Here is a 24,336-nt window from a genome sequence, read left to right as displayed (position 1 = left end):
CCACCGTCCTTAATTTTTTTTAATAAAAAAAATCTTTAAATGACAAATGCATCTGTAATGTCCTTATTAACCAAAAACGCCTAAGGGATAAAGAAGCACATGCCTCCTAACCAACACTAGAGGAACACACCCCGAGAACTGGTGCTGTCGGACCCAGTTTTCCCGCGAAAACGCGGCCGCGCAGGGGGTCAAACCATCTGGACCGAGGGGGGCCGAGCGAGGCCTACTTCTGGTTTACGCACGGGCGCTGAAGGAAGCGGCACTGTCTCCCCCTACCGGTGCGCAGTGGCGCCTCCCGGAGGCGGAGCCACGTAAGAGCGTCGCTGTGATTGGTGAGGCCCCGCCAGGGGCGGAGACGACCTTGCCGCCGGCGGGAACTCTGGGTCTCGCTGTTCGGGAGCGCGACCCACCTGGTGGACCTGGAGTCCGCGAGCTTCAGTAAGCGGCCGCCTTTCCCCCGTAACCGCGTGCCGAGGGGGAGGGCGTGGCGCGGAGCCGACGGGAACGTCCGCGCTGCGGAGCAGGGCAGGGAAGCCGGGAGGCGGGCCCGGCCCGAGCTTGTCCTTGTCGCGCAGGTACCCCGAGCACCATGTCGTCCCCGACGTCGACCCCGAGCCGCCGCGGCAGCCGGCGTGGAAGGACCATCCCCGCCCAGACGCGTGAGTCCCCGGAGCCGGGCCCACTACAGCCCCCGGCGCCGCCACGTCTGCTCTCTCTTGCCGCAGCTGGCAACGCTGGGTGGGTGCGCGGGCCCCGGGCGCTCAGCCTCCGGCTGGGCGCTGCCGCCTGGTGCTCACAGACACCCACAGCAGGCTGTGGCCTGAGTGCTGCTTAATTCGATTGCCCATTTGCCTCTGTTTGGTTTGGTTCAGTGGTGAGTCATAATGCCTCAAGGGACAGACAAATCCAGGAAACTGCCTGAAAGTTCATGGCTGTCTTTTGTGTTTTGTATGACACAAGCTCGAAGTGAGGATGCCAGGTCATCTCCCTCTCAGAGACGTAGAGGCGAGGATTCCACCTCCACGGGGGAGTTGCAGCCGATGCCAGCCTCGCCTGGAGTGGACCTGCAGAGCCCTGCCGCGCAGGACGTGCTATTTTCCAGCCCTCCCCAAATGCATTCTTCAGGTGCGTGTCTGAAGATCTAGATTATGCTGTGCTTGATACACAGCTGATGCTTTATCTGCTCAGGTTTACTGGCTTTATAACAGTTGTCGTGCCTAAAGCATCATCCCCTCTGCACCTAAGTGAGCATGTTCTTAACCGGAGGAGCTGAACGGAGTGAAGAAAATAGTAGTTTTAGGGCTTAGTGAGCAGAGGAAGCAGCTTCTCTGGTGCTTTTTTTAATAGAACATTTAAGGGTGCTCAGAATCTCAACCACCACAGGTTGCAGTAAATATTCAGTTTGCTGTTGTGATTAGATGGTATAGATCAACAGGCAACATGCTGTAATTTCATGTTTGATATGCCACCAGAATTTCCTGATTTTGTTTTTATAGCTATCCCTCTTGACTTTGATGTTAGTTCACCACTGACATATGGCACTCCCAGCTCTCGGGTTGAGGGAACCCCAAGAAGTGGTGTTAGGGGCACACCTGTGAGACAGAGGCCTGACCTGGGCTCTGCACAGAAGGGCCTGCAAGTGGATCTGCAGTCTGACGGGGTGAGTGTGCAGTCTCCTGAAACCATCTTATGGCGGATATCATGTGGGTAACTCCATTTTCATGATTCTGTCATATTTTTCTGTGTAGGCAGCAGCAGAAGATATAGTGGCAAGTGAGCAGTCTCTAGGCCAAAAACTTGTGATCTGGGGAACAGATGTAAATGTGGCAGCATGCAAAGAAAACTTTCAGGTGAGCTATATGTATTAAAATTCTTATTTTGGGCTCTGAAAATGTTGGGAGACCGTGTTTCTAATCTATATCTAAGTAGCCATAATGACTAGAAGGGCCCCCTGTGGTGGCTCACACCTATAATCCCAGTACTTTAGGAGGCCAAGGTGGGAGGATCACTTGAGGCCAGGAGTTTGATAGCAGCCTGACCAATATAGTGAGACTCCATCTCTAAATTAAATTTTAAAAAAGAAAAAGGAAGAAAAATATTATTTATTTCTGTCTCCTGATAGTGACATGCTTGTAACTTTGTGTGTTTTTAGTAGTTGCCTGTTCCCAAATGCTATATGCCTAATATGTTTTCTCTCCACTTAAAGAGATTTCTTCAGCGTTTTATTGACCCTCTGGCTAAAGAAGAAGAAAATGTTGGCATAGATATTACTGAACCTCTATACATGCAACGACTTGGGGAGGTAATCAAATACTCTTTAAATTCAAGTTAATGTGTTTTAAAATAGTTAAATTAGCAAAGTATAACTTGTTCACTTTTATTTTCTAGATTAATGTTATTGGCGAGCCATTTTTAAATGTAAACTGTGAACACATCAAATCATTTGACAAAAATTTGTACAGGCAACTTGTCTCTTACCCCCAGGTAAGAATTTAGCTTTGACCTTAATGAATTTTAGTAATTGTCTAGAAAGAATGTTTCCAGTAACAGAAATTCCTCAGTAATGAAGATAGTATGCGCAAACACTTTAAGATACCGAGTGTCATCTCCTTTGGTCGGATGTGGTTGCTCACACCTATAATCCCAGCACTTTAGGAAGCTGAGGCAAATGGATCACTTGAGGTCGGGAGTGCGAGACCAGCCTGGCCAACAAAGTGAAACCCCATCTCTACTAAAAAATAACAAAAATTAGCCAGACGTGGTGGTGTGTGCCTGTAGTCCCAGCTACTCGGGAGTCTGAAGTGGGAAAATCACTTGAACCCCGAAGGCAGAGGTGCAGTGAGCCGAGATGGCACCACTGCTCTCCAGCCTGGGCAACAGAGTGAGATTCCATCTCAAACAAACAAACAAACAAAAAAAACCATGTATCATCTCCTTTAAGATGAACATTTTTTTTTTTCACGTTTTAATGTTCCTGAAAGTGGGATTTGTATTACTATCAATGACAGGTTATGGTTTACTTGGCGGTGTTTCTCATGTAGAAAAACGATGAATCTTACAACTGATAGCTCCTTGGGTTTCATGAAGTAAGTTATCTTAAATGGAAATACTTTAAATGAATTACATACTTCGTGCTGCTTTAAAAGAATGTATTTATTGTACTGTAGACTTTTACTTCTAAGCCTCAGGTCAGTTTTTATTAATGAAGTATCAGCTCTGTTGACTCTGGGTGTAGTCTTTGGAGGCAAGCAGACTTGGATTTTGAATCTGGGTTTTGCTAATTACTGGCTGCATAACCTTGGTCAAGTTCCTTAGCCAACCAAAAGCTGTTTCCTCATCTGTAAAATGGGAACCATATGTTAAGAAATTTGAATAAATATGATTTAACTTACTTTGGTATGGCCAGGCACAGTGGCTCATGCCTGTGACCCCAGCACTTTGGGAGGCCGAAGCAGGTGGATCACCTGAGGTTGGGAGTTCAAGACCAGCCTGACGAACATGGAGAAACCCCATCTCTATTAAAAATACAAAATTAGCCAGGTGTGGTGGTACATGCCTGTAATCCCAGCTACTCAGGAGGCTGAGGCAGGAGACTTGCTTGAATCCCAGAGGCAGAGGTTGCAGTGAGCCAAGATCATGCTGTTGCACTCCAGCCTGGGCAACAAGAGCGAAACTCTGCCTCAAAAAATAAAAATATGGCCGGGCGTGGTGGCTCACGCTTGTAATCCCAGCACTTTGGGAGGCCGAGGCAGGCGGATCACAAGGTCAGGAGATCGAGACCACGGTGAAACCCCGTCTCTACTAAAAATACAAAAAAATTAGCCAGGCGTGGTGGCGGGCGCCTGTAGTCCCAGCTACTCGGAGAGGCTGAGGCAGGAGGATGGCGTGAACCCAGGAGGCGGAGCTTGCAGTGAGCCGAGATTGCGCCACTGCACTCCAGCCTGGGCGACAGAGCGAGACTCCGTCTCAAAAAAAAATAAAAATAAATAAATAAATAAAAAACTACTTTGGTATCATTTCATTTTAGAAGGAAAATAATCAAAGTGTGAGGTCAAAATCTTTTTCCCTTCTAATAGAAAGCATAAAATATGCCAGTATACATCAAGAAGGCACTTTCATATAAATTATCAAATTTAACCCAATTGAGAATATGCAGAGATAGATAGTTCAGCATACCTAAATTTGAAAACAGCACGTGCATGATTCTGTAGGGTAATACTTTGGGGGCATGACATGTTGTCTTGTTTTTATACTCTGCTAATCTGACATGCCTTTATTATATTTAACACTGAGATATGAATACAAATACATCTTCATATTTGTTTTTACAGGAAGTTATTCCAACTTTTGACATGGCTGTCAATGAAATCTTCTTTGACCGTTACCCTGACTCAATCTTAGAACATCAGATTCAAGTAAGACCATTCAACGCATTGAAGACTAAGAATATGAGAAACCTGAATCCGGAAGGTAATGTATTTTTCATAGGATTACTTTTGTTGAAGGAAAATGCCTTACATGAAAATATTCTTGTTTCATCGAGAAATTATGAAAGAAGTAATTGGTGGTGGTAGTCAAGGTGATGGATTATAAATTGACAGTAATACAGATTCAGTTATCCTATATACTTATGAACCCTCTATACTTTTTAAATTTAATTGAAGTTTCTGATATAAGAGGTATGACTGTTGGCCGGGCACAGTGGCTCACGCCTATAATCCCAGCACTTCAGGTGGCCGAGGCAGGCAGATCACCTGAGGTCAGGAGTTCGAGACCAGCCTGGCCAACATGGTAAAACCCCTTTACTAAAAATACAAAAATTACCAGGGCATGGTGGCACACGCCTGTAGTCCCAGCTACTCTCGGGAGGCTGAGGCAGGAGAAACTCTTGAACCCGGGAGGCAGAGGTTGCACTGAGCCGAGGTTGTGCCATTGCACTCCAGCCTGGGTGACAGAATGAGACTCTGTCTCAAAAAGAAAAAGAAAAAAAAATTAGATTTTAAAGACTTGAGGATCACTTGAGGCCAGGAGTTTGAGACCAGCTTGGGTGACATAAGAGACTCCATCTCTTTTTAAGAAGAAATTAGCAAGGCACAGTAGCTCACACATGTAATCCTAGCACTCTGGGAGGCTGAGGTGACGGGCTTACTTGAGCCTGGCAGGTTGAGGCTGCAGTGAGCCGTGATTGCACCACTGTACTCCAGTCTGGGCAACAGCTTAAGACCCCATCTCAACAACAACAAAATTGTAGAGGTCTCATGAATCAGTGACAAGATAGGGTGATCTTCACGGCTAGCAGTGGCTAAATACAGGCCAGAACAGGGTAGCTCGTCTGAAACCAGCAGGGGAAATTAGTTGGGGGCAGTGGGACCTTCAAAGGGGAAAGTTGTCTGTCAGGAAAGGTTCAAATAATAGAGGAAACGAGCAAGAGTGAAAGACCATCTGAGGGGTTCTCCTGTGTGCATAGTAATGACTGTATAGAGGACTTTTTCTCCACCAGGTGCTCTTACTAGGCTTGAAGTACACTGGCACGTTCAGTCCTTGGCTCTGGGGTAGGTGCTGATACCACCCCATTCTATAGAGGACACAAAATTGTGCACAGAGAGGCTAGGGTCAGGACTCAGTCCAGGCTGTCTGGCTTTTTTCCTGACACAGCAGGGTGTCATATAGGAGGCCAGGTGAGTGAGGCAGGAGGCAGGGAGCAGGGTAGGCAGACAAGAAGGGAGCGAGGGATGCCTGCTGGACAGGGGCCCTGAGGAAGAAGGGCCAGAGGTTCGCTGGGCTTGAGAGTCTCCTGAAGACATAGCCTGCAGACGACTGGACACAGAAAGGTCACCCTAGGCAGACTCTTGGGCACCTAGCGCCTGCCTGTGATCCCAGCTATTCCTGGACCTCTGCACCTCAGGTCAGGTGTGCTGACCTCTCTTCTCCCCTCACAGACATTGACCAGCTCATCACCATCAGTGGCATGGTGATCAGGACATCCCAGCTGATTCCCGAGATGCAAGAGGCCTTCTTCCAGTGCCAAGTGTGTGCCCACACGACCCGGGTGGAGATGGACCGCGGCCGCATTGCAGAGCCCAGTGTGTGCGGGCACTGCCACACCACCCACAGCATGGCACTCATCCACAACCGCTCCCTCTTCTCCGACAAGCAGATGGTGCGCAGCCACCCTGGCCCCCCAGGCTATGCTTTGCCTGTCTGTATCCTCAAAAGGCCAACTATAACTTGTCCCTCAGACCCTGAGCCTCACTTCCCGAATGGCATCCATCCCTCTCTGGTCTTGTGGGTTTCGTTAGTGGCCTATGGGCTAAATACACAGAGCACACAAAGCCCCTGCTTCAGGGCACTGTCCCTTTGCTGTTGCCAGTAGCACTGTCTGTTAGAGACACCGTATTTTCATGGCCTAAAATGCTTCAAACGTTTGAGATGAGAATTCTTGGTTAAATGTCATTCTGCAGTTTTTCCATGTGTAAAGGATTGAGGAATTTTTCTGAAATTTTTTCACAAATTTTACTGTCTAAGAAGTTTGGTCTTTTTCCTCTCTATTCATGAAATTTTAAGGTGAAGTTATTAAAATGACAGAAAAAAGTGAGGGGAAGGTAGAAAATTGCTTATTTACCATGATTGTAAGTGTAAAGATGTGGGAGGACAGGATTTTGAGTTTTTCTGTGACTGTGTGTGCATGATTTCTTTAATGTTGCATGGGACGGAGAGCTGGAGACAGAAAGGCAGGCACCCTGCTCCCCAGGAGCACATGGCCTCCTATTCTCAGAATCCTGCGGGCTCCCAAAGTGGCTTAGAGAAAAGCCCAGCATCCTTAGGCCTCTCAGAGGGTAGCTGGTTTGGAAAGGCCTTCCTCGACCCTGCTTTATGAAAAGCATCTCAGCTTCCCCCACCGCAGCTCCCTACGTTCCTTCCCCTGTTTTGTTGCTGTCTGCTGCAGCAACTTCTTTAGAAGAAGCAGCTTCTAAAGAAATAATGAGAAACATGGACAATCATTTATGCGGGGATATGCATTGCAGCCTTACATGGCAAAAGCAGTACAAAGACATGCAGATTTTGTCCCCCTGCACTCTCTTTGTGGCCCACATGTTCTCTGTTTGCTGCCCTTCAGATTAAGCTTCAGGAGTCTCCGGAAGACATGCCTGCCGGGCAGACACCACACACAGTCATCCTGTTTGCTCACAATGATCTCGTTGACAAGGTCCAGCCTGGGGACAGAGTGAATGTTACAGGTAAGAGTAGGTTTGCACCAGCACTTGAGCATGTCTGTCTTGCTTTCAATGCTGTGCTTTAGTGAGTCATTGGACTTGGTCATAGGTCCGGTTCTGCCTCCAGTTGTCAATGCTTGTATTTGAGACTGTGGGGTATATGCCCGCTTTATCTGCCACCTTTTTACTGAGTACCACGGCCCAGCAGTATGAAATTGTTCAGTTCTTCCCAAACTTGAATGTTGGAGCTCATGGTTCGTGTGGTCACTTGCCTCTTGATACCTCAGTGTCCTGGAGCTGTGTGTGTCTCAAGTCACTACTGTTGGCATCATGAGAGAGCAGCCTCAGACAGGCTTGTATGGGTAAAGTTCGAGTTATGCCATCAGCTCAGAGAAGTATTACTCACTAATGCTGGAGTTTTGAGTAATTTTTACTCATTTCCCAAACGTATAGCCAAGGGTTAACGTTTATTACAGAGAAGAATGGGTCAGAGTGACTTGTTTCCATGCGTAGAAGCTGAGGTTCAGGGATGCATAGATAGCAGTAGCTCAGATGCCACGGTAAATCAGGACCCAGGTCTCCTCTTGCTGCCACAAGAGTGCTCTTTGCACAGCACCACATGAGTGTGGCAGTCTTCCTTTTGATGCTGTAGAGTCACAATGGATTTTGGTTGGGGGCAAGGGAGTGTTGATGGCAGCACGGTTCTTCATTGATGGGCAAGGTGGCGACGTTCACAGAGTGCCTAAATCTGCTCCTGAGCGGAGGGCCTGGGGCACACCACCCATCGGCTCTTGTCTTCAGCGAGGCAGTGCTCACCCTGTTTCTTCCCCAGTGTGAAGTCCCGCAGTTATCACTGGCAATCTTCCGTTGTAAAAGTACTTGAAGTCATTGAGAATTTGAAAGAATGCGTAGTCTTCAGTGAGTGACGTGCGCATTTCCAGTCCTGCTACCCTGAAACCTTTGATAAAGTATTTAGTCCAATATTTTAGTTTCCTCACCTACAAAGTGGAGTTAATGTGATGATACATGTGTGAGAGTATTTGGGGCCAAGGGGCTGTGGAAAGTGCTGTGTAGATGTGAAATAAGTATCAGTGCTGCTCTGTGAGATAAATCATCCTGGGCCACTTTAAACATAATTGTCCATCCCTAGCCTATATTGGTGTGAAGAATAGTGTGTATTCTAAGAATGTGTGTAAACAGGTTTGTTGTGTTAAACAAGAATTACACTGACCCACTAAATAAACAAGGACAGTGCTCTGTGCCATTGCGTTGAGATAGCTATAACGGGGAAAGGCCGGGCTTTCTCCAAAAGCTGCAGGAATCAGCCTGGAGTTAAAGCCTTCTGGTTTGAAATCCAGAAAAGACGAACATCAGATCAGACCTCTGTACGTGGGGAGCCTGGCTTCCAGAAGAATGCATGATTTGCATGCTTTTGTCGGGGGTGGTGGGCGGGTTGGGGGTACCTAGTCTAGTTTTAATGACTGGAGGATTTTAGCATTTTGTTGCAGTCAAGTAAGTGCTAGGCAGATTCTGTACATTCAACTTAGGGAAGTAAAAATACTGCTTATTAAAAACAACCGCAAACCCAGCATTGAGCTAGAAGCACAGACAGCAGCTCCATTTCACCCTCAGGGTGACTGTGTGCCCGTGGGCGTGCTCACGTAGCTACAGTTGCCCTGCAGCAGTGCTGACTAGTGGGCCCAGGTGAACACATCCTTGGGTCTATCATTTGCAGAAACCTGGGTTCTTTCTCTCTTTTTTTTGTTTTGTTTTGTTTTGTTTTGTTTTTGAGACGGAGTTTCACTCTTGTCGCCCAGGCTGGAGTCCAATAGCACGATCTTGGCTCACCGCAACCGCAACCTCCCAGGTTCAAGCCATTCTTCTGCCTCAGCCTTCCGAGTAGCTGGGATTACAGGCATGTGCCACCACGCCCGGCTAATTTTTGTATTTTTAGTAGAGACAGCATTCTCCTTGTTGATTAGGGTGGTCTCGAACTCCCGACCTCAGCTGATTCACCTGCCTCAGCCTTCCAAAGTGCTGGGATTATAGACAGGAGCCACCTTGGTTCTTTCGAGCTTGTCTGTTTCCTGCTGCTGTTTCCCCGCTTGCTTATAGCGGGCGGGAGCTTTGCAATGTGGGTCTGAGTCCTGGGCTTGGGAGGGTCATTTGGAGCTCACCCTTTCCAGGGCCAGCCCGGCGTGGTGCCTCACTCTGAAGTGCACCTATTGCCTATGCTGGTTGCTGAGCCCCTCGGAGGAAGATACGGGAAGGTAAAAGTGCATCTCCTGGTTGTGCCCTCAGGCATCTATCGAGCTGTGCCTATTCGAGTCAATCCAAGAGTGAGTAATGTGAAGTCTGTCTACAAAACCCACATTGATGTCATTCATTATCGGAAAACGGATGCAAAACGTCTGCATGGCCTTGATGAAGAAGCAGAACAGAAACTTTTTTCAGAGAAACGTGTGGAATTGCTTAAGGAACTTTCCAGGAAACCAGACATTTATGAGAGGCTTGCTTCAGCCTTGGCTCCAAGCATTTATGAACATGAAGATATAAAGAAGGTAACAGTGGATTTTAAACTAGGGGTTGGGATTTACAATTCTTTGGGATCAAATAGTATAAACATCTACTCCGTCACTCGAGCCATCTGCCATAAAGGACAGAGTTGTGGCCTGTTAGAGCAAGTGCTGGCAACCTGATTTGCCATTGGTTGAGAAGAATCATAGCATTGTTTATCCTCATCTCTGGTCTAAACTTAGGTTTCTAAACAGAAGAGGCCACACAGTGTCAGAATAGGGACTTGCATGGCCACCATTCTGGCGTAATGATAGGTGCTGATGAATTGGTCAGTGATCACTTAGAGCATATCAAGCACTTTCATGAGCCTTTTTATACCTTCCTGTGATTTCTTAATTGTAGTTCTTTATAAGAGAGAAAAGTACCTCTAAAGTTTAAACTACATCTCAGTTACTGTGCAGAAAATGAATGTTTAGGCATGTCTGTTTGATTATTTAGGGAATTTTGCTTCAGCTCTTTGGCGGGACAAGGAAGGATTTTAGTCACACTGGAAGGGGCAAATTTCGGGCTGAGATCAACATTTTGCTGTGTGGCGACCCTGGTACCAGCAAGTCCCAGCTGCTGCAGTACGTGTACAACCTCGTCCCCAGGGGCCAGTACACGTCTGGGAAGGGCTCCAGTGCAGTTGGCCTCACTGCGTACGTAATGAAAGACCCTGAGACAAGGCAGCTGGTCCTGCAGACAGGTGCTCTTGTCCTGAGTGACAACGGCATCTGCTGTATCGATGAGTTCGACAAGATGAATGAAAGTACAAGATCGGTATTGCATGAAGTCATGGAGCAGCAGACTCTGTCCATTGCAAAGGTGAGTCACCTTCTCCACCGTGAACGTGGACATGTTTAAATTATGAGGACCCTTGAAAGACAGCATCTGTGGAACTGTGCTGTGCTACCTTGGTTCTAATTTAGGGAAATTGATAAGTGCTTTTCACATCATATTTCAGCTAAATCTCAACATGTCTTCTACAGGTTATCATGTTTTTGTCTTTATTGCTGTACTAGCCTTGAATTTGTCCTAAAGCTCTTGCAAGGTGCCTGCTTCCTGAGAAAGATGTGGTTATAGCACACATTCATCTAAACTCAGTCCTTGGCATGAATCTGAGGACAGGGCTTATCCAGGTGAACTGCTGAAGTCAGTAAAGGCAACATGGCTCAGGCAGTAGAAACGCAGTAGAGGGAATATGGGTTTAGTAGGTGGCCGGGCGAAGACGGGGCTTGTTAATTGCCAGCGTCAGGGAGAGGCTTCTAACCACACTCTTTTCTCTGATAGGCTGGGATCATCTGTCAGCTCAATGCGCGCACCTCTGTCCTGGCAGCAGCAAATCCCATTGAGTCTCAGTGGAATCCTAAAAAAACAACCATTGAAAACATCCAGCTGCCTCATACTTTATTATCAAGGTATTAAAACAGATTTTTATTTTGTTCATTTGTAGAATATTCAGGGTGAGATTGAAAAGGAGCTACTAAGATTCAGCAACTGCTAATGGAAACTCTTCACTCTTATCAAGATGTTTCAAATTTGGTTGGTCAAGAGTTTTCACAACAAGGATGATGTGTGTTCTCATTTGTTTTTGAAGCAGTTGGGATGTTTCCCTCCCATGCCGTTTTCACATGGCTGTCACTCACTACCCTTAGTCCTAAAGCCACTGCTGAGAATCAACAGAGAACAACTCCGTACAGTAGATGAGGCTCTGAAAAGTTAGATTTATTAAAGTGCAATCATATAATCTTCACTTGGCCCCACTACAAATATTGGACATTTTTCATAAATGGATTTTAGGTTTTAATTGCTTGCTTTTTTTTTCTTTTTTTTTGACAGAAATTTTTTTTTCCCCAAAAAACAGTTGAATGTGTTTTCATTCAAATCTTTCCATTGTTAGCCAGGTACAGTGACTCACATCTGTAATCCCAGCACTTTGGGAGGCTGAGGTGGGTGGATCACCTGAGCTCAGGAGTTTGAGGCCACCCTGGGCAAATTGATGAAACCCCGTCTCTACTAAAATACAAAAAATTAGCCCAGTGTGGTGGCACATGCCTGTAATCCCAGCTACTGGAGAGGCTGAGGAGGCACAAGAATTGCTTGAGCCTGGGGGAGTGGAGATTGCAGTGAGCTGAGATCGTACCACTTCACTCTAGCTTGGGCTACAGAGTGAGACTCTGTCTCAAAAAAAAAAAAAAACAGGCCGGGCACGGTGGCTCACACTTGTAATCCCAGCACTTTGGGAGGCCGAGGCAGGTGGATCACGAGGTCAGCAGATCGAGACTGCGGTGAAACCCCGTCTCTACTAAAAATACAAAAAAATTAGCCGGGTGTGGTGGCAGGCGCCTGTAGTCCCAGCTACTCGGAGAGGCTGAGGCAGGAGAATGGCGTGAACCCGGGAGGCGGAGCTTGAGTGGCACTCCAGCCTGGGCGACAGAGCGAGACTCTGTCTCAAAAAAAAAAAAACTTTCCATCGTCAAAATTATAGTAACCTTTCCCTAAGGGAAGACTTCCTTTGACTCAGCTGATTGGTCCCCAGCCATTCCCTGGGCCGACCTAAGGGCTAGGGACAGCACAGGATGAATGGGGTGAGTGGATGGACACGAAGGCCCTTTCCACACCAGGCAAAGATGCTTCTCCCTGGGGGCGCTCCCAGGGTGCACATTCACTGCACATCTGTGGTACTCAAGCAGTCTTTAGTACGTCGTTTGTAAGTGTATTGGTGTCTCAACTAGGAAACAGTTTTTTTGTTGTTTTTTGTTTGTTTGTTTGTTTTGAGACAGAGTCTCCCTCTGTCCGCCAGGCTGGAGTGCAGTGGCGCGAACTTGGCTCACCGCAACCTTCACCTTCCAGGTTCAAGTGATTCTCCTGCTTCAGCTTCCCGAGTAGCTGGGATTACAGGCACATGCCACCATTCCTGGCTAATCGTTGCATTTTTAGTAGAGACAGGGTTTCACCTTGCTGGCCAGGCTGGTCTCAAACTACCAGCCTTAGGTGATCCACCCGCCTCGGCCTCACAAGGTGCTGGAAAAACAGTATTTTTACTTTGTTTTCTTAGGTTTGATTTGATCTTCCTCATGCTGGACCCTCAGGACGAAGCCTATGACAGGCGTCTGGCTCACCACCTGGTCGCACTGTACTACCAGAGCGAGGAGCAGGCGGAGGAGGAGCTCCTGGACATGGCGGTGCTGAAGGACTACATTGCCTACGCGCACAGCACCATCATGCCGCGGCTAAGTGAGGAAGCCAGCCAGGCTCTCATCGAGGTAACCCTGCTGAAAAAAGGCTTACTGTGCCTGTAGCCCACAGCAGTCATGTAATTGACCAGTCATCTCCTTTAAAATATTAATTATTTTGTTACGAATAACATACTGTTTTCTTCCTTGCTTTGAGACAGAGCCTGGCTCTCTTGCCCAGGCTGGAGTGCAGTGGCTTGATCTCGGCTTACTGCAGCCTATGGCCTGTGCTTCTGGGTTCAAGCGATTCTCCTGCTTCAGCCTCCCTACTAGCTGGGATTACAGGTGCCCACCACCACTCCCGGCTAACTTTTGTATTTTTAGTAGAGACAGGGTTTCACCGTGTTGGCCAGGCTGGTCTTGAACTCCTGACCTCAAGTGATGTGCCAGCCTCTGCCTCCCAAAGTGTTAGGATTGCAGGCGTGAGCCACCATGCCTGGCCTAAGAATAATATAGTTTTTTTGTGTGTGTGTGAGACGGAGTCTCGCTCTGTCCCCCAGTCTGGAGTGCAGTGGCGCAATCTCGGCTCACTGCAAGCTCCACCTCCCAGGTTCACGCCATTCTCCTGCCTTAGCCTCCTGAGTAGCTGGGACTACAGGCACCCGACACCACGCCCGGCTAATTTTTTGTAATTTTAGTAGAGACGGGGTTTCACTGTGTTAGGATGGTCTCGATCTCCTGACCTCGTGATCCGCCTGCCTCGGCCTCCCAAAGTGCTGGGATTACAGGCATGAGCCACTGTGCCCAGCAGTATACTATTTTTTATAACTGTTTATTGTTTCCTCCCATATTGCAAAATTGACTTTTCCAAATGTTGCAAAAGGGGGAAATAGTTCATTTATGTAGGTGGTACACACACTTTATATGTTTAAATACTTACAAGCATAGTGAATTTAAGATCAAAGACCTGGTTTCAAATAGAGGCAACACTACGTAGTAATTTGGAAACTGAAAAAGTCATCCAGTTTCTGTAAGCTTCCTTTTGCTTGTAAAAAACAGAATGAGCAGTCTTTTAGGTTCACTTTTCAGCATCCTTGTACATGAGCTGAAGTGCACATTAGGTTATTCAAGCATTGTGATATTAAGAAGGTTCCTGGTGCTTTGATGAGCTTTACATCCTAACTGAGCTCCCAAAAATTCTAAGATGAAAGTTACAGACATTATGTAATTTTTTTATGTGTCATGGTCTTGGGGGTTGTTCATGAAGAAATAAGACCGTGTCATCTATATGTGAAATTGATACAACTTACTTTTGCAGCATTCTCCCAGCAATCCTTATGTGCCCCATTGTGCCCCATGTGAGCACTTTTCCCAGACAGGCCCTGATTGATTCTCCCCATGAGTGCTCACAGCCTGCTCCTCTCCCCACATGCCACATCCCTTTCCTCTGCCACACCATGCCCGTCTCAGTTCTTCAGAGCTACGTTAGATGCCACCCTCTCCAAGAATTCTTCCCAAGCATCTCCCAGTTGGAATATGTTCACCCACCACTGCACGCTGCACATTGATGTCTTCACCTGCAATTTCTGTGGTCTGTCTGTGTAGTCTCTACCACTTGATGAGCTCTGGTCCCAGGACCATATCTGAGTTCCGTTTACTTAACGGAAGCCTAAGTGTTCAAAATTCAACCACAAAACTAAAGTTGTCACCAAGGAGGTTTGCTTTTGTTTTTCTACCTACAATAGGCTTATGTAGACATGAGGAAGATTGGCAGTAGCCGGGGAATGGTTTCTGCATACCCTCGACAGCTAGAGTCATTAATCCGCTTAGCAGAAGCCCATGCTAAAGTAAGATTGTCTAACAAGGTTGAAGCCATTGATGTGGAAGAGGCCAAACGCCTCCATCGGGAAGCTCTGAAGCAGTCTGCAACTGATCCCCGGACTGGCATCGTGGACATATCTATTCTTACTACAGGTTCGTTATTTTCAGTGAACAGAAAAGCTTTTGAAAATTATTTCAATATGTATGTAGTTCATATGTCAGATTTACGCTAACAGTTAAATCATTTGAAACAGAAGTTCTTAACCTTTTTTGGATTAGGACCCCTTTGAGAATCTGATGAAAGTTGCCCTTTAATCTTATCTTGATAAAAATATGCAGTTTTGTGTATAGTTTTTTTTTATATATATGTACTTTAAGTTTTAGGGTACATGTGCACAACGTGCAAGTTAGTTACATATGTATACATGTGCCATGTTGGTGTGCTGCACCCAGTAACTTGTCATTTAACATTAGGTATATCTCCAAATGCTATCCCTCCCCCGCGCCACCCCACAACAGGCCCCGGTGTGTGATGCTCCCCTTCCTGTGTCTGTGTGTTCTCATTGTTCAATTCCAGTTTTGTGTATAGTTTTAAGGAGATTCTGTCTCCTTGACTGTCTGGGAAGTTTTGTTAACCCATTTTAGAGAAATTATTTGTTTCTTAGCAGCAGCTGCTTGCTGCACAGATGTGTAGACCGTTAACAGAAAGCAGCAGCTAGTGGCTTACAGAAAATTCCAAATAATTCAAAACTCATTCCCTTCAAATGTACTCAGCCCCTGTCCCCTTATCTTTCTACGTGATACTACTAAAGGAATATTTTTGAGAATTTGAAACATTTCATTTCATAATAGCAAAAATGTTTTCATTGATTCCTTTTTAATCAGGGATGAGTGCCACCTCTCGTAAACGGAAAGAAGAATTAGCTGAAGCATTGAAAAAGCTTATTTTATCTAAGGGCAAAACACCAGCTCTAAAATACCAGCAACTTTTTGAAGATATTCGGGGACAATCTGACATAGTAAGTGTTTATATGTATTTTTTGTTTGATAGAGCTTTCTCTTTTTCCTTAATATTGCTTTTGGGTTTTTTCCAATATTTATTAAATAATAAATACAGATAAGAATGAAGAAAAGGAAGATGAACCATAAGCCATCATCAAGAAATAATCACAATTAAAATTTTTGGCTGGGTGCCATAGCTCACACCTGTAATCTCATTTGGGACGCCGAAGTGGGCAGATCACTTGAGGCCAGGAGTTTGAAACCAGCCTGACCAATATGGTGAAAACCTGTCTCTACTAAAAATACAAAAATTAGCTGGGTGTGGTGATAAGCACCTGAAATCCTGGCTACTCAGGAGGCTGAGGCAGGAGAATTGCTTGAACCCGGGAGGCAGAGGTTGCAGTAAGCTGAGATCCCACCACTGCACTCCAGCCTGGGCACCAGAGCGGAACTCCATCTCAAAAAAAAAAAAAAAAGAAAGAAAAAATTGTTATGCCCCTTTCGTAGTTGTTATAAGTTTGCTTTAGGTATGAAATATTTGGGTGTCCTTTTTTAAATAAGTAAGGTAGTTGTTTAGTGAAAAGAACTATGCAGGCTTTCAGTGCTGGTCCACTTTCCGTCGCTGTGTTGTCACTGAGAGGGCAGAGTTGATAGTTACAACGTGGACTATACAGATGCCAAGTCTACCATATGGACCATCTGGCCACTCCACTCCTGATTTAGAGCATAAGGTATGTGTACAGCCACCAAAAAGAGAAAGATTCTGGGTGGTACTTTAACATTATAATTATTGTGTTTCTAACAGGTAAAGGAGGGACTTGACGTGTAAAATATTTATTTTCTTTCTCTTCCCCACAGGCAATTACTAAAGATATGTTTGAAGAAGCACTGCGTGCCCTGGCAGATGATGATTTCCTGACGGTGACTGGGAAGACCGTGCGCTTGCTCTGAAGCCTTGTGAGCAAGGAAGGCTGCCTGCATGTCCTGCTTGCTGCACGCCACATGGGTGTGGTCTGCATCTCAGTTGGCCGCCATCAGTGTAAATAGAGCTTAAAGTCATGGTTTGGCTGCATAAAAATTTTCTAACTTGAGTTCAATATTTGTAGTGAAGTATCTGTTTTCATTTTTTTCACGTTATAAATAAAAATACTATGCTGGCCGGGCGCAGTGCCTCACACCTGTAATCCCAGCACTTTGGGAGGCCAAGGCAGGTGGATCACGAGGTCAGGAGTTCAAGACCAGCCTAGCCAAGATGGTGAAACCCCGTCTCTACTAAAGATAACAAAAAATTAGCTGGGCGTGGTGGCACACGCCTGTAATCCCAGCTACTTAGGAGGCTGAGGCAGGAGAATTGCTTGAACCCAGGCGGCAGAGGTTGCAGTGAGCCAAGATCGCGCCACTGCAGTCCAGCCTCAGCAACAGAGTGAGACTCTCAAAAAAAAAAAAAAAAAAAAAAAACTATGCCAATTTTCAAACATACTGTAGAGATTATTTTCAAGTGCCATTTTATAGTATAGCAGCAGGGCTTTTACTCTGTGTATGCACGGATGCAGTCTGGGGCATGGTTTGTGTGCTGGACTTTCTCTTGGCCATCATCAGTATGCTTATGGATTTGATAATAGGCACAGCCAGGGCATATCACCTCAGTGGTAAAGGGCTAGAGCCTTTCTTTTTTATGGCACTTTTTTTTTTTTTTTTTTTTGAGACTGGGTCTTACTCTGTCACCCTGGCTAGAGTACACTGGTACAATCACGGCTCAATGCAGCCTTAACCTCCTGGGCTCAGGTGTATGTCACTATGCCCAGCTACTTTTTGTATTTTTTGGTAGAGACAGGGCTTCGCCATGTTGCCCAAGCTGCAAGCGATATGCCTGGGCACAAGCGATCTGCCCACCTCAACTTCCAGAAGTGCTGAGATTACAGGTGTGAGCCACTGCACCCAGCCTTTGTTTTATTTTTTATTTTTTGAGAGGTATAATTCTTTCTAGAGGTTTTTTCTCATGGCTACTATTAGATCAGGAATGCGTGATTGGAGATTATTAGATTGTAGGTTAACTTCTACCCCTTTACCCTAATATGTAAAACTTTTTCCTAAATAAATGATAGAAGGAATAATACTTGGTTATCTGGCATTATTTTTCAGTAAGAAAAAAGCTTTACTAACCACTACATTCATGGAAATTTGTAGGGGTAAGTATTTTATAGGTCATAAAAAACACCATAATATAACAAATCTCGTTTCCTGTAAATATGAATTAAATCCTAACAGTCATCTTTATAAAATGACCGTAGGCTAAAATCTTGCGTGTAAGTACTACTACAATAAATAATTTCTGAAACCTTTAAATCATATGAGTTGGGCCTTTTTTATAACTTAGAATCAACATTTTTTAATAAAGTATCCATAGAAAATGATAGATCTGGCCAGGCGCGGTGGCTCATGCCTGTAATCCCAGCACTTTGGGAGGCCGAGATGGCTGGATCACGAGGTCGGGAGATCGAGACCATCCTGGCTAACACTGTGAAACCCTGTCTCTACTAAAAATGCAAAAAAAATTAGCCGGGCCTGGTGGCAGGCACCTGTAGTCCCAGCTACTCTGGAGGCTGAGGCAGGAGAATGACATGAACCCGGGAGGCAGAGCTTGCAGTGAGCCGAGATCATGCCACTGCACTCCAGGCTGGGCAACAGAGTGAGACTCCATCTCAAAAAAAAAAAAAAAGATCTAATTGAATATTTAAATAGCATTAAAATGTTAGCAGTAGAACGCTGTATTAAATATCCTAAGTCAAAAATGTTTTTAATACACCTAATCTACCAAACATACCTTAGCCTAGCCTACCTTAAAAAAGCTGAGCATACTTAAATCAGCCTATGGTTGAGTAAAATCATGCAAAACAAAGCCTATTTTATAATAAAGTGTTACGGTTGGGTGCAGTGGCTCACGCCTGTAATCCCAACACTTTGGGAGGCCGAGGCAGGTGGATCCTGAAGTGAGGAGTTCGAGACCAGTCTGGCCAACATGGCCAAACCCTGTCTCTACCAAAAATAAAAAAAAAATTAGCGAGGTGGTGAGCGCCTATAATCTCAGCTACTCAGGAGGCTGAGGCAGGAGAATTGCTTGAACCCCAGAGGTGGAGGTTACAGTGAGCCGAAATCATGCCACTGCACTCCAGCCTGGCGACGGTGTGAGACTGTCTCAAATAAATAAAGTGTTAAATGTCTTGTGTACCACATTGGTAACACAAGAAAAGGTCAGTCAAAATTCAAAATTTGAAGAACATTGAAATTTTAACAGCTTTATACCATGTAAAGTTGAAAAATCATAAGTTGAACAAGAATTAAATAATCTGTACTTGTTGACTAAGTTGGTTTCCCCCTGAAGTTTACGTACTAGTAACATTTTTCTAAACCTAGTATTTGAATACCAAGTTGAAGGTATAGTCCACTGTAAATGAAGTGTGTGTATATAGTTTCATTTTAAGGGGATTTTAGTAGAATGAAAATAATGGGGTTGTCCTGTTGCTGTCAGGTTCCATCATAGTGAATCTCAGTTTAATTGAGTAAACTTTGTTTTCTCCAGAGTCTAAAATAATTCAGTGCTTGCTTCAGCCACACATATGTGAGAATTGGAATGATACACAAAAGATTACCATGGCCCCTGCACAAGGATGACGCACAAATCCATGAAGCATTCTATACTTTAAATAAAAACTGTAGTTATTTGGCCGGACGCAATGGCTCACGCCTGTAATCCCAACACTTTGGGATGCCGAGGCAGGCAGATGACGAGGTCAGGAGTTCGAGACCAGCCTGACCAACTTGGTGAGACTCCATCTCTACTAAAAATACAGAAATTAGCTGGGCATGGTGGCGGGTGCCTGTAATCTCAGCTATTCAGGAGGCTGAATCACTTGAACCCAGGAGGCGGAGGTTGCAGTGAGATGAGATCATGCCCTTGCACTCGCCCGGGTGACAGAGTGAGACTCCATCTCAAAAAAAAAATTGTAGTTATTTAGCAAACTTGTTTATGTCTATAGCCTGTCCACTGGTCATAAGTTTCTTGAGAGAAGGAATGGTCGTATCCTTCAGTGCAGTGCCTGGTGCTTGGTGCTAGATGCTTGTTACATGTTAGTAGAGATAACTCCTATGAAAGGAGGGTGAAGGTGTAAAAGTCAGAAGGCATTCTTGAAAACAGCGAAGTATCAGGCTGTGGAGTGGAGGAATAAGAGGAATTACAGTCCTGCCCCATAAATTCTTATAAATATTCCCTTAGAGGGTATGCCTCATAATCTCGTGGAACTCAGGAGATACCCAGTATTGCTAATTAAAACGGCTTGCTTTATTTGTTTGGAGAATGCATGTGCCATTCTCCTTCAGCATCCATCATAGATAAAACCAACTCCATCTAAAGGAGTGCACAACTAACGAGAAATGAGGAAACCCAGAATTTAATGACTCAGCACATCAGTTAGGAAATACTTTTAAAAACTGCTGTTGCTTACTAAATCTAAGAAACTCTTAAAATGCCTCTGTAATTCAATTTTTTAAACTTTTATTTTGAAATAATTTCACGACCGGGCACGGTGGCTCACACCTGTAATCCCAGCACTTTGGGAGGCTGAGGCGGGTGGATCACCTGAGGTCAGGAGTTCAAGACCAGCCTGGCCAACATAGTGAAACCCCGTCTCTACTAAAAATACAAAAAAATTAGCTGGGCATGGTAGTGCATGCCTGTAGTCCCAGCTACTCAGGAGGCTGAGGCAGGAGAATCGCTTGAACCCGGGAGGCGGAGGTTGTGGTGAACCAAGATCGTACCACTGCATCCCAGCCTGGGCAACAGAGCAAGACTCCATCTCAAAAAAAAAAAAAAAAATAGAAATAATTTCAAACTTACACAAAAGTTGCAAGAACAGTATAGTTTCCATATACCCTTCACTCTGACATTCCTTTAACGATATTATTTTATGAAGTTTGCTTTTATTTTATTTTTTTTTGAGACAGTCTCGCTCTGTCACCCAGGTTGCAGTGCGGTGGCGTGACCTCGGCTCACTGCAACCTCTGCCTCCCAGGTTCAAGCAATTCTCCTGCCTCAGCCTCCCCAGTAGCTGGGATTACAGGCGCCCACCACCAGGCCTAGCTAATTTTTTTATTTTATTTTATTTTTTTTAGTAGAGACAGGGTTGCACCATGTTGGCCAGGCTGGTCTTGAACTCTTGGCCTCAGATGATCCGCCCACCTCGGCCTCCCAAAGTGCTGGGATTACAGGTGTGAGCCACCATGCCCGGCAGTGAAATTATTTCAAAATACAAGTTTAAAAAATTGAATTATAGTGGCATTTTAAGAGTTTCTTAGATTTAGTAAGCAACAGCAGTTTTTAATAGCTATTTCCTAGGCTGGGCGCAGTGGCTCATGCCTGTAATGCCAGCACTTTGGGAGGCCGAGGTGGGCAGATCACGAGGTCAGGAGATTGAGACCATCCTGGCTAACATGGTGAAACCCCATCTCTACTAAAAATACAAAAAATTAGCCGGGTGTGGTGGTGGGCGCCTGTAGTCCCAGCTACTCGGGAGGCTGAGGCAGGAGAATGGCGTGAACCCAGGAGGCGGAGGTTGCAGTGAGCCGAGATTGCGACACTGCACTCCAGCCTGGGCGACAGAGCGAGATTATGTCTCAGAAAAAAAAAAAAATTATTTCCTAACTGATGTCATAGTAGAGATGGGGTTGCACCATGTTGGCCAGGCTGGTCTTGAACTCCTGACCTCAGGTGATCCGCCTGCCCTGGCCCCCCAAAGTGCTGGGATTATAGGTGTGAGCCATCGTGCCCAGACTGTTTTTTTTTTTTTTTTTTTTAAAGACAGAGGGTATCGCTCTGTCACCCAGACTGGAGTGCAGTGGTGTGATCGTAGCTCACTGCAGCCTCAAACTCCTGGGCTCAAGTGATCCTCCTACCTTGGCCTCCTGAATAGATGGGACTACAGGCACACATCATGATGCCTAGCTAATTTTTTTTTATTTTTATTTTTAGAGATGGGGTCTTGCTACCTCACCCAGGCTGCTCTCAAACTCCTGGCCTCAGCAATCATCCTGCCTCTGCCTCCCAAAATACTAAGATTACAAGTGTGAGCCACTGCACCCAGCCTGTAATGGATGCTTTTTTTTTTTTTCCTGTTGCCCAGGCTGAACAGAAGTGATCTTGGCTTACTGCAACCTCCACCTCATGGGTTCAAGTGGTTCTCCTGCCTCAGCCTCCTGATTAGCTGGGATTACAGATGTGTGCCACCATGCCCTGCTAATTTTTTTTTTTTTTCGTATTTTTAGTAGAGACATGGTTTCACCATGTTGGCCAGGCTGGTCACAAACTCCTAACCTCAGGTGATCTGCCCACCTCGGCCTCGCAAAGTGCTGGGATTACAGGTGTGGGCCACCGTGCCCAGCCTTTATTATTTTATTTATTTTTTTTTTAATTTTTTTTTTTTGAGACGGAGTCTCACTCTGTCGCCCAGGCTGGAGTGCAATGGCGTGATCTCGGCTCACTGCAACCTCTGCCTTCCAGGTTCAAGCCATTCTCCTGCCTCAGCCTCCCGAGTAGCTGGGATTACAGGCACTGCCACCATGCCCAGCTAATTTTTTGTGTTTTTAGTAGAGACGGGGTTTCACTATGTTGGCCAGGCTGGTCCTAAACTCCTGACCTCGTGATCCGCCCGCCTCGGCCTCCCAAAGTGCTGGGATTACAGGCGTGAGCCACCTCACCTGGTTATTTATTTTAGAGATGGGGTCTCACTATGTTGCCCAGGCTGGTCTCAAACTCCTGGCCTCAAGCAGTCCTCCTGCCTCAGCCTCTCAAAGCACTGGGATTACAGGCATTAACCACTGTTCCTAGCCTCATTTTAGTAATTTCAATCTCTTTGTTGATATTCTCATTTTATTCATATGTTCCCTCGATTTCCTTTTTTTTTTTTTTTTTTTTTGGTAGTTGTTGTTGTTCTTGTTTTTGAGACAGAGTCTCACTCTGTTACCCAGACTGGAGTGCAGTGGTGTGGTCTCAGCTCACTGCAGCCTCCAACTGCCAGGTTCAAGCGATTCTCCTGCCTCAGCCTCCCAAGTAGCTGGTACAACAGGCACATGCCACCACACCTGGCTGATTTTTGTGTTTTTAGTAGCAACAGGTTTTCACCATGTTGGCCAGGCTGTTCTCGAACTCCAAGTGATCCGCCCACCTCGGCCTCCCCAAGTGCTGGGAGTACAGGTGTGAGCCACCGCACCCAGCCCCTGCATTCAATATATTTTATAGCCGGGCTTGGTGGCTTACGCCTGTAATCCCAGCTATTCAGGGATTAAATATAAATATATAAATAAATATATATATATATATATTTTTTAACTTGTCTTGCTTCCATGAACACCTTATGAAGGTTTTCTTATGGTCTGGTGCTGCCTTGTCTGCTCAAATAAACTTTAAAATTTGAATATATATGCCTAAGTTTATCTCATAACAGCCCTGTCAGAAGTGAGGATCTGAAGGAGGGCCCTGAGGGTGGCCCCTGCAGCAATGAGCCACCTGTGGGGGGCACTGGTGAAGCCATTGTGCTTTTCTACCTGCATCGATAAGCCCCCTTGATAGATACAAGTTTTCACAACTTGTGGCAACTTATCTGAGTTTATTTGAGCATTTTTCATTCAGACTAGGGCCAGACATCAGATTGGATTCAACCTGGGTTCTGCCGGAAGTCTCAGGTAGATAATGTTTCAAGAAGTCAGAAAATAATAGGTTCATCTGAATCCAAGGAGTCTGGGACTCCTGCTCAGAACCTGTGCATTTCTAGAGATATGGGTACATATGATAAAAAATAATGCCTAAGTGCGGTGGCTCACACCTGTAATCCCAGCACTTTGGGAGGCCGAGGCAGGTAGATCACCTCAGGTCAGGAGTTCGAGACCAGCCTGACTAAAATGTTGAAACTCCATCTCTACTAAAAATACAAAATTAGCTGGGCATGGTGGTACATGCCTGTAATCTCAGCTACTCAGGAGGCTGAGGCAGGAGAATCGCTTGAACCCGGGAGGCGGAGGTTGCAGGGAGCCAAGATCGTGCTGTTGCACTCCAGCCTGGGCAACAGGAGTGATACACCATCTCAAGAAAAAAAAAAAAATTAGAATTATGGTGGCCACAGTTGGAAAGTTTGTGGGTTTGGGGGAGGTGTTTCGTTTTGTTTTGTTTTGTTTTATTTTGTTTTGTTTTGTTTTGTTTTGTTTTGTTTTGTTTTGTTTTGTTTTGTTTGAGATAGGATCTTACTCTGTCGCCCAGACTGGAGTGCAGTGGTGCAATCACAGCTCACTGCAGCCTTGACCTCCAGGACCCAACTGACCTCCCATCTCAGTCTCCTGGCTAGCTGGCTGGGACTACAGGCATGTGCCACTGTGCCAAGCTAATTTTTTTTGAGACAGAGTCTCACTCTGTTTCCCAGGCTGGAGTGCCGTGGCATGATCTCAGCTCACTGCAACCTCCACATCCCGGGTTCAAGCAGTTCTCCTGCCTCAGCCTCCCGAGTAGCTGGGATTACAGGCAT

At 45.7% G+C, this 24,336-nt stretch overlaps 1 protein-coding gene and 1 non-coding gene across 4 annotated transcripts; both read left to right on the top strand.

Annotated features, from left to right (window-relative positions):
* Window positions 1–322: 322 nt before the first annotated feature.
* MCM4 (minichromosome maintenance complex component 4) lies at window positions 323–17,883 on the top strand. Of its 3 annotated transcripts, none has more exons than XM_063643329.1 (17): window positions 323–438; window positions 576–659; window positions 961–1,125; window positions 1,497–1,660; window positions 1,749–1,850; window positions 2,207–2,302; window positions 2,389–2,484; window positions 4,332–4,470; window positions 5,940–6,160; window positions 7,118–7,238; window positions 9,516–9,775; window positions 10,230–10,595; window positions 11,061–11,188; window positions 12,829–13,036; window positions 14,812–14,920; window positions 15,653–15,786; window positions 16,628–17,883. In XM_063643329.1, exons 2-17 carry the CDS (start codon window positions 590–592, stop codon window positions 16,718–16,720), a joined length of 2,472 nt encoding a protein of 823 aa, XP_063499399.1. In that variant the 5' UTR covers window positions 323–438; window positions 576–589; the 3' UTR covers window positions 16,721–17,883. The 3 variants fall into 3 exon arrangements, with proteins under 3 accessions (XP_063499399.1, XP_055142447.1, XP_055142448.1); XM_055286472.2 differs by having other exon boundaries at window positions 14,692–14,920; XM_055286473.2 differs by having other exon boundaries at window positions 373–459; window positions 14,692–14,920.
* A 1,484-nt stretch (window positions 17,884–19,367) lies between these two features.
* On the top strand, window positions 19,368–19,472 carry LOC129487028 (U6 spliceosomal RNA). Its single transcript, XR_008659166.1, has one exon. It is a non-coding gene; the product is annotated as a U6 spliceosomal RNA (small nuclear RNA).
* Window positions 19,473–24,336: the final 4,864 nt, after the last annotated feature.

Source organism: Symphalangus syndactylus, chromosome 7, assembly GCF_028878055.3.
Source record: "Symphalangus syndactylus isolate Jambi chromosome 7, NHGRI_mSymSyn1-v2.1_pri, whole genome shotgun sequence".
Lineage (NCBI taxonomy): Eukaryota > Metazoa > Chordata > Mammalia > Primates > Hylobatidae > Symphalangus > Symphalangus syndactylus.
The sequence above is the reverse complement of the archived record's forward strand: the minus strand, read 5'-3'. Positions and strand labels throughout refer to the sequence as shown.

Bases quoted from the DNA above. Each gene is read 5' to 3' on its own strand.
- MCM4 (XM_055286472.2), top strand. From the start codon at position 590: ATGTCGTCCCCGACGTCGACCCCGAGCCGCCGCGGCAGCCGGCGTGGA. The intron at 10,596-11,060 runs GTGAGTCACCTT...TTTCTCTGATAG, and splicing joins AGACTCTGTCCATTGCAAAG to GCTGGGATCATCTGTCAGCT. The intron at 14,921-15,652 runs GTTCGTTATTTT...CTTTTTAATCAG, and splicing joins CATATCTATTCTTACTACAG to GGATGAGTGCCACCTCTCGT.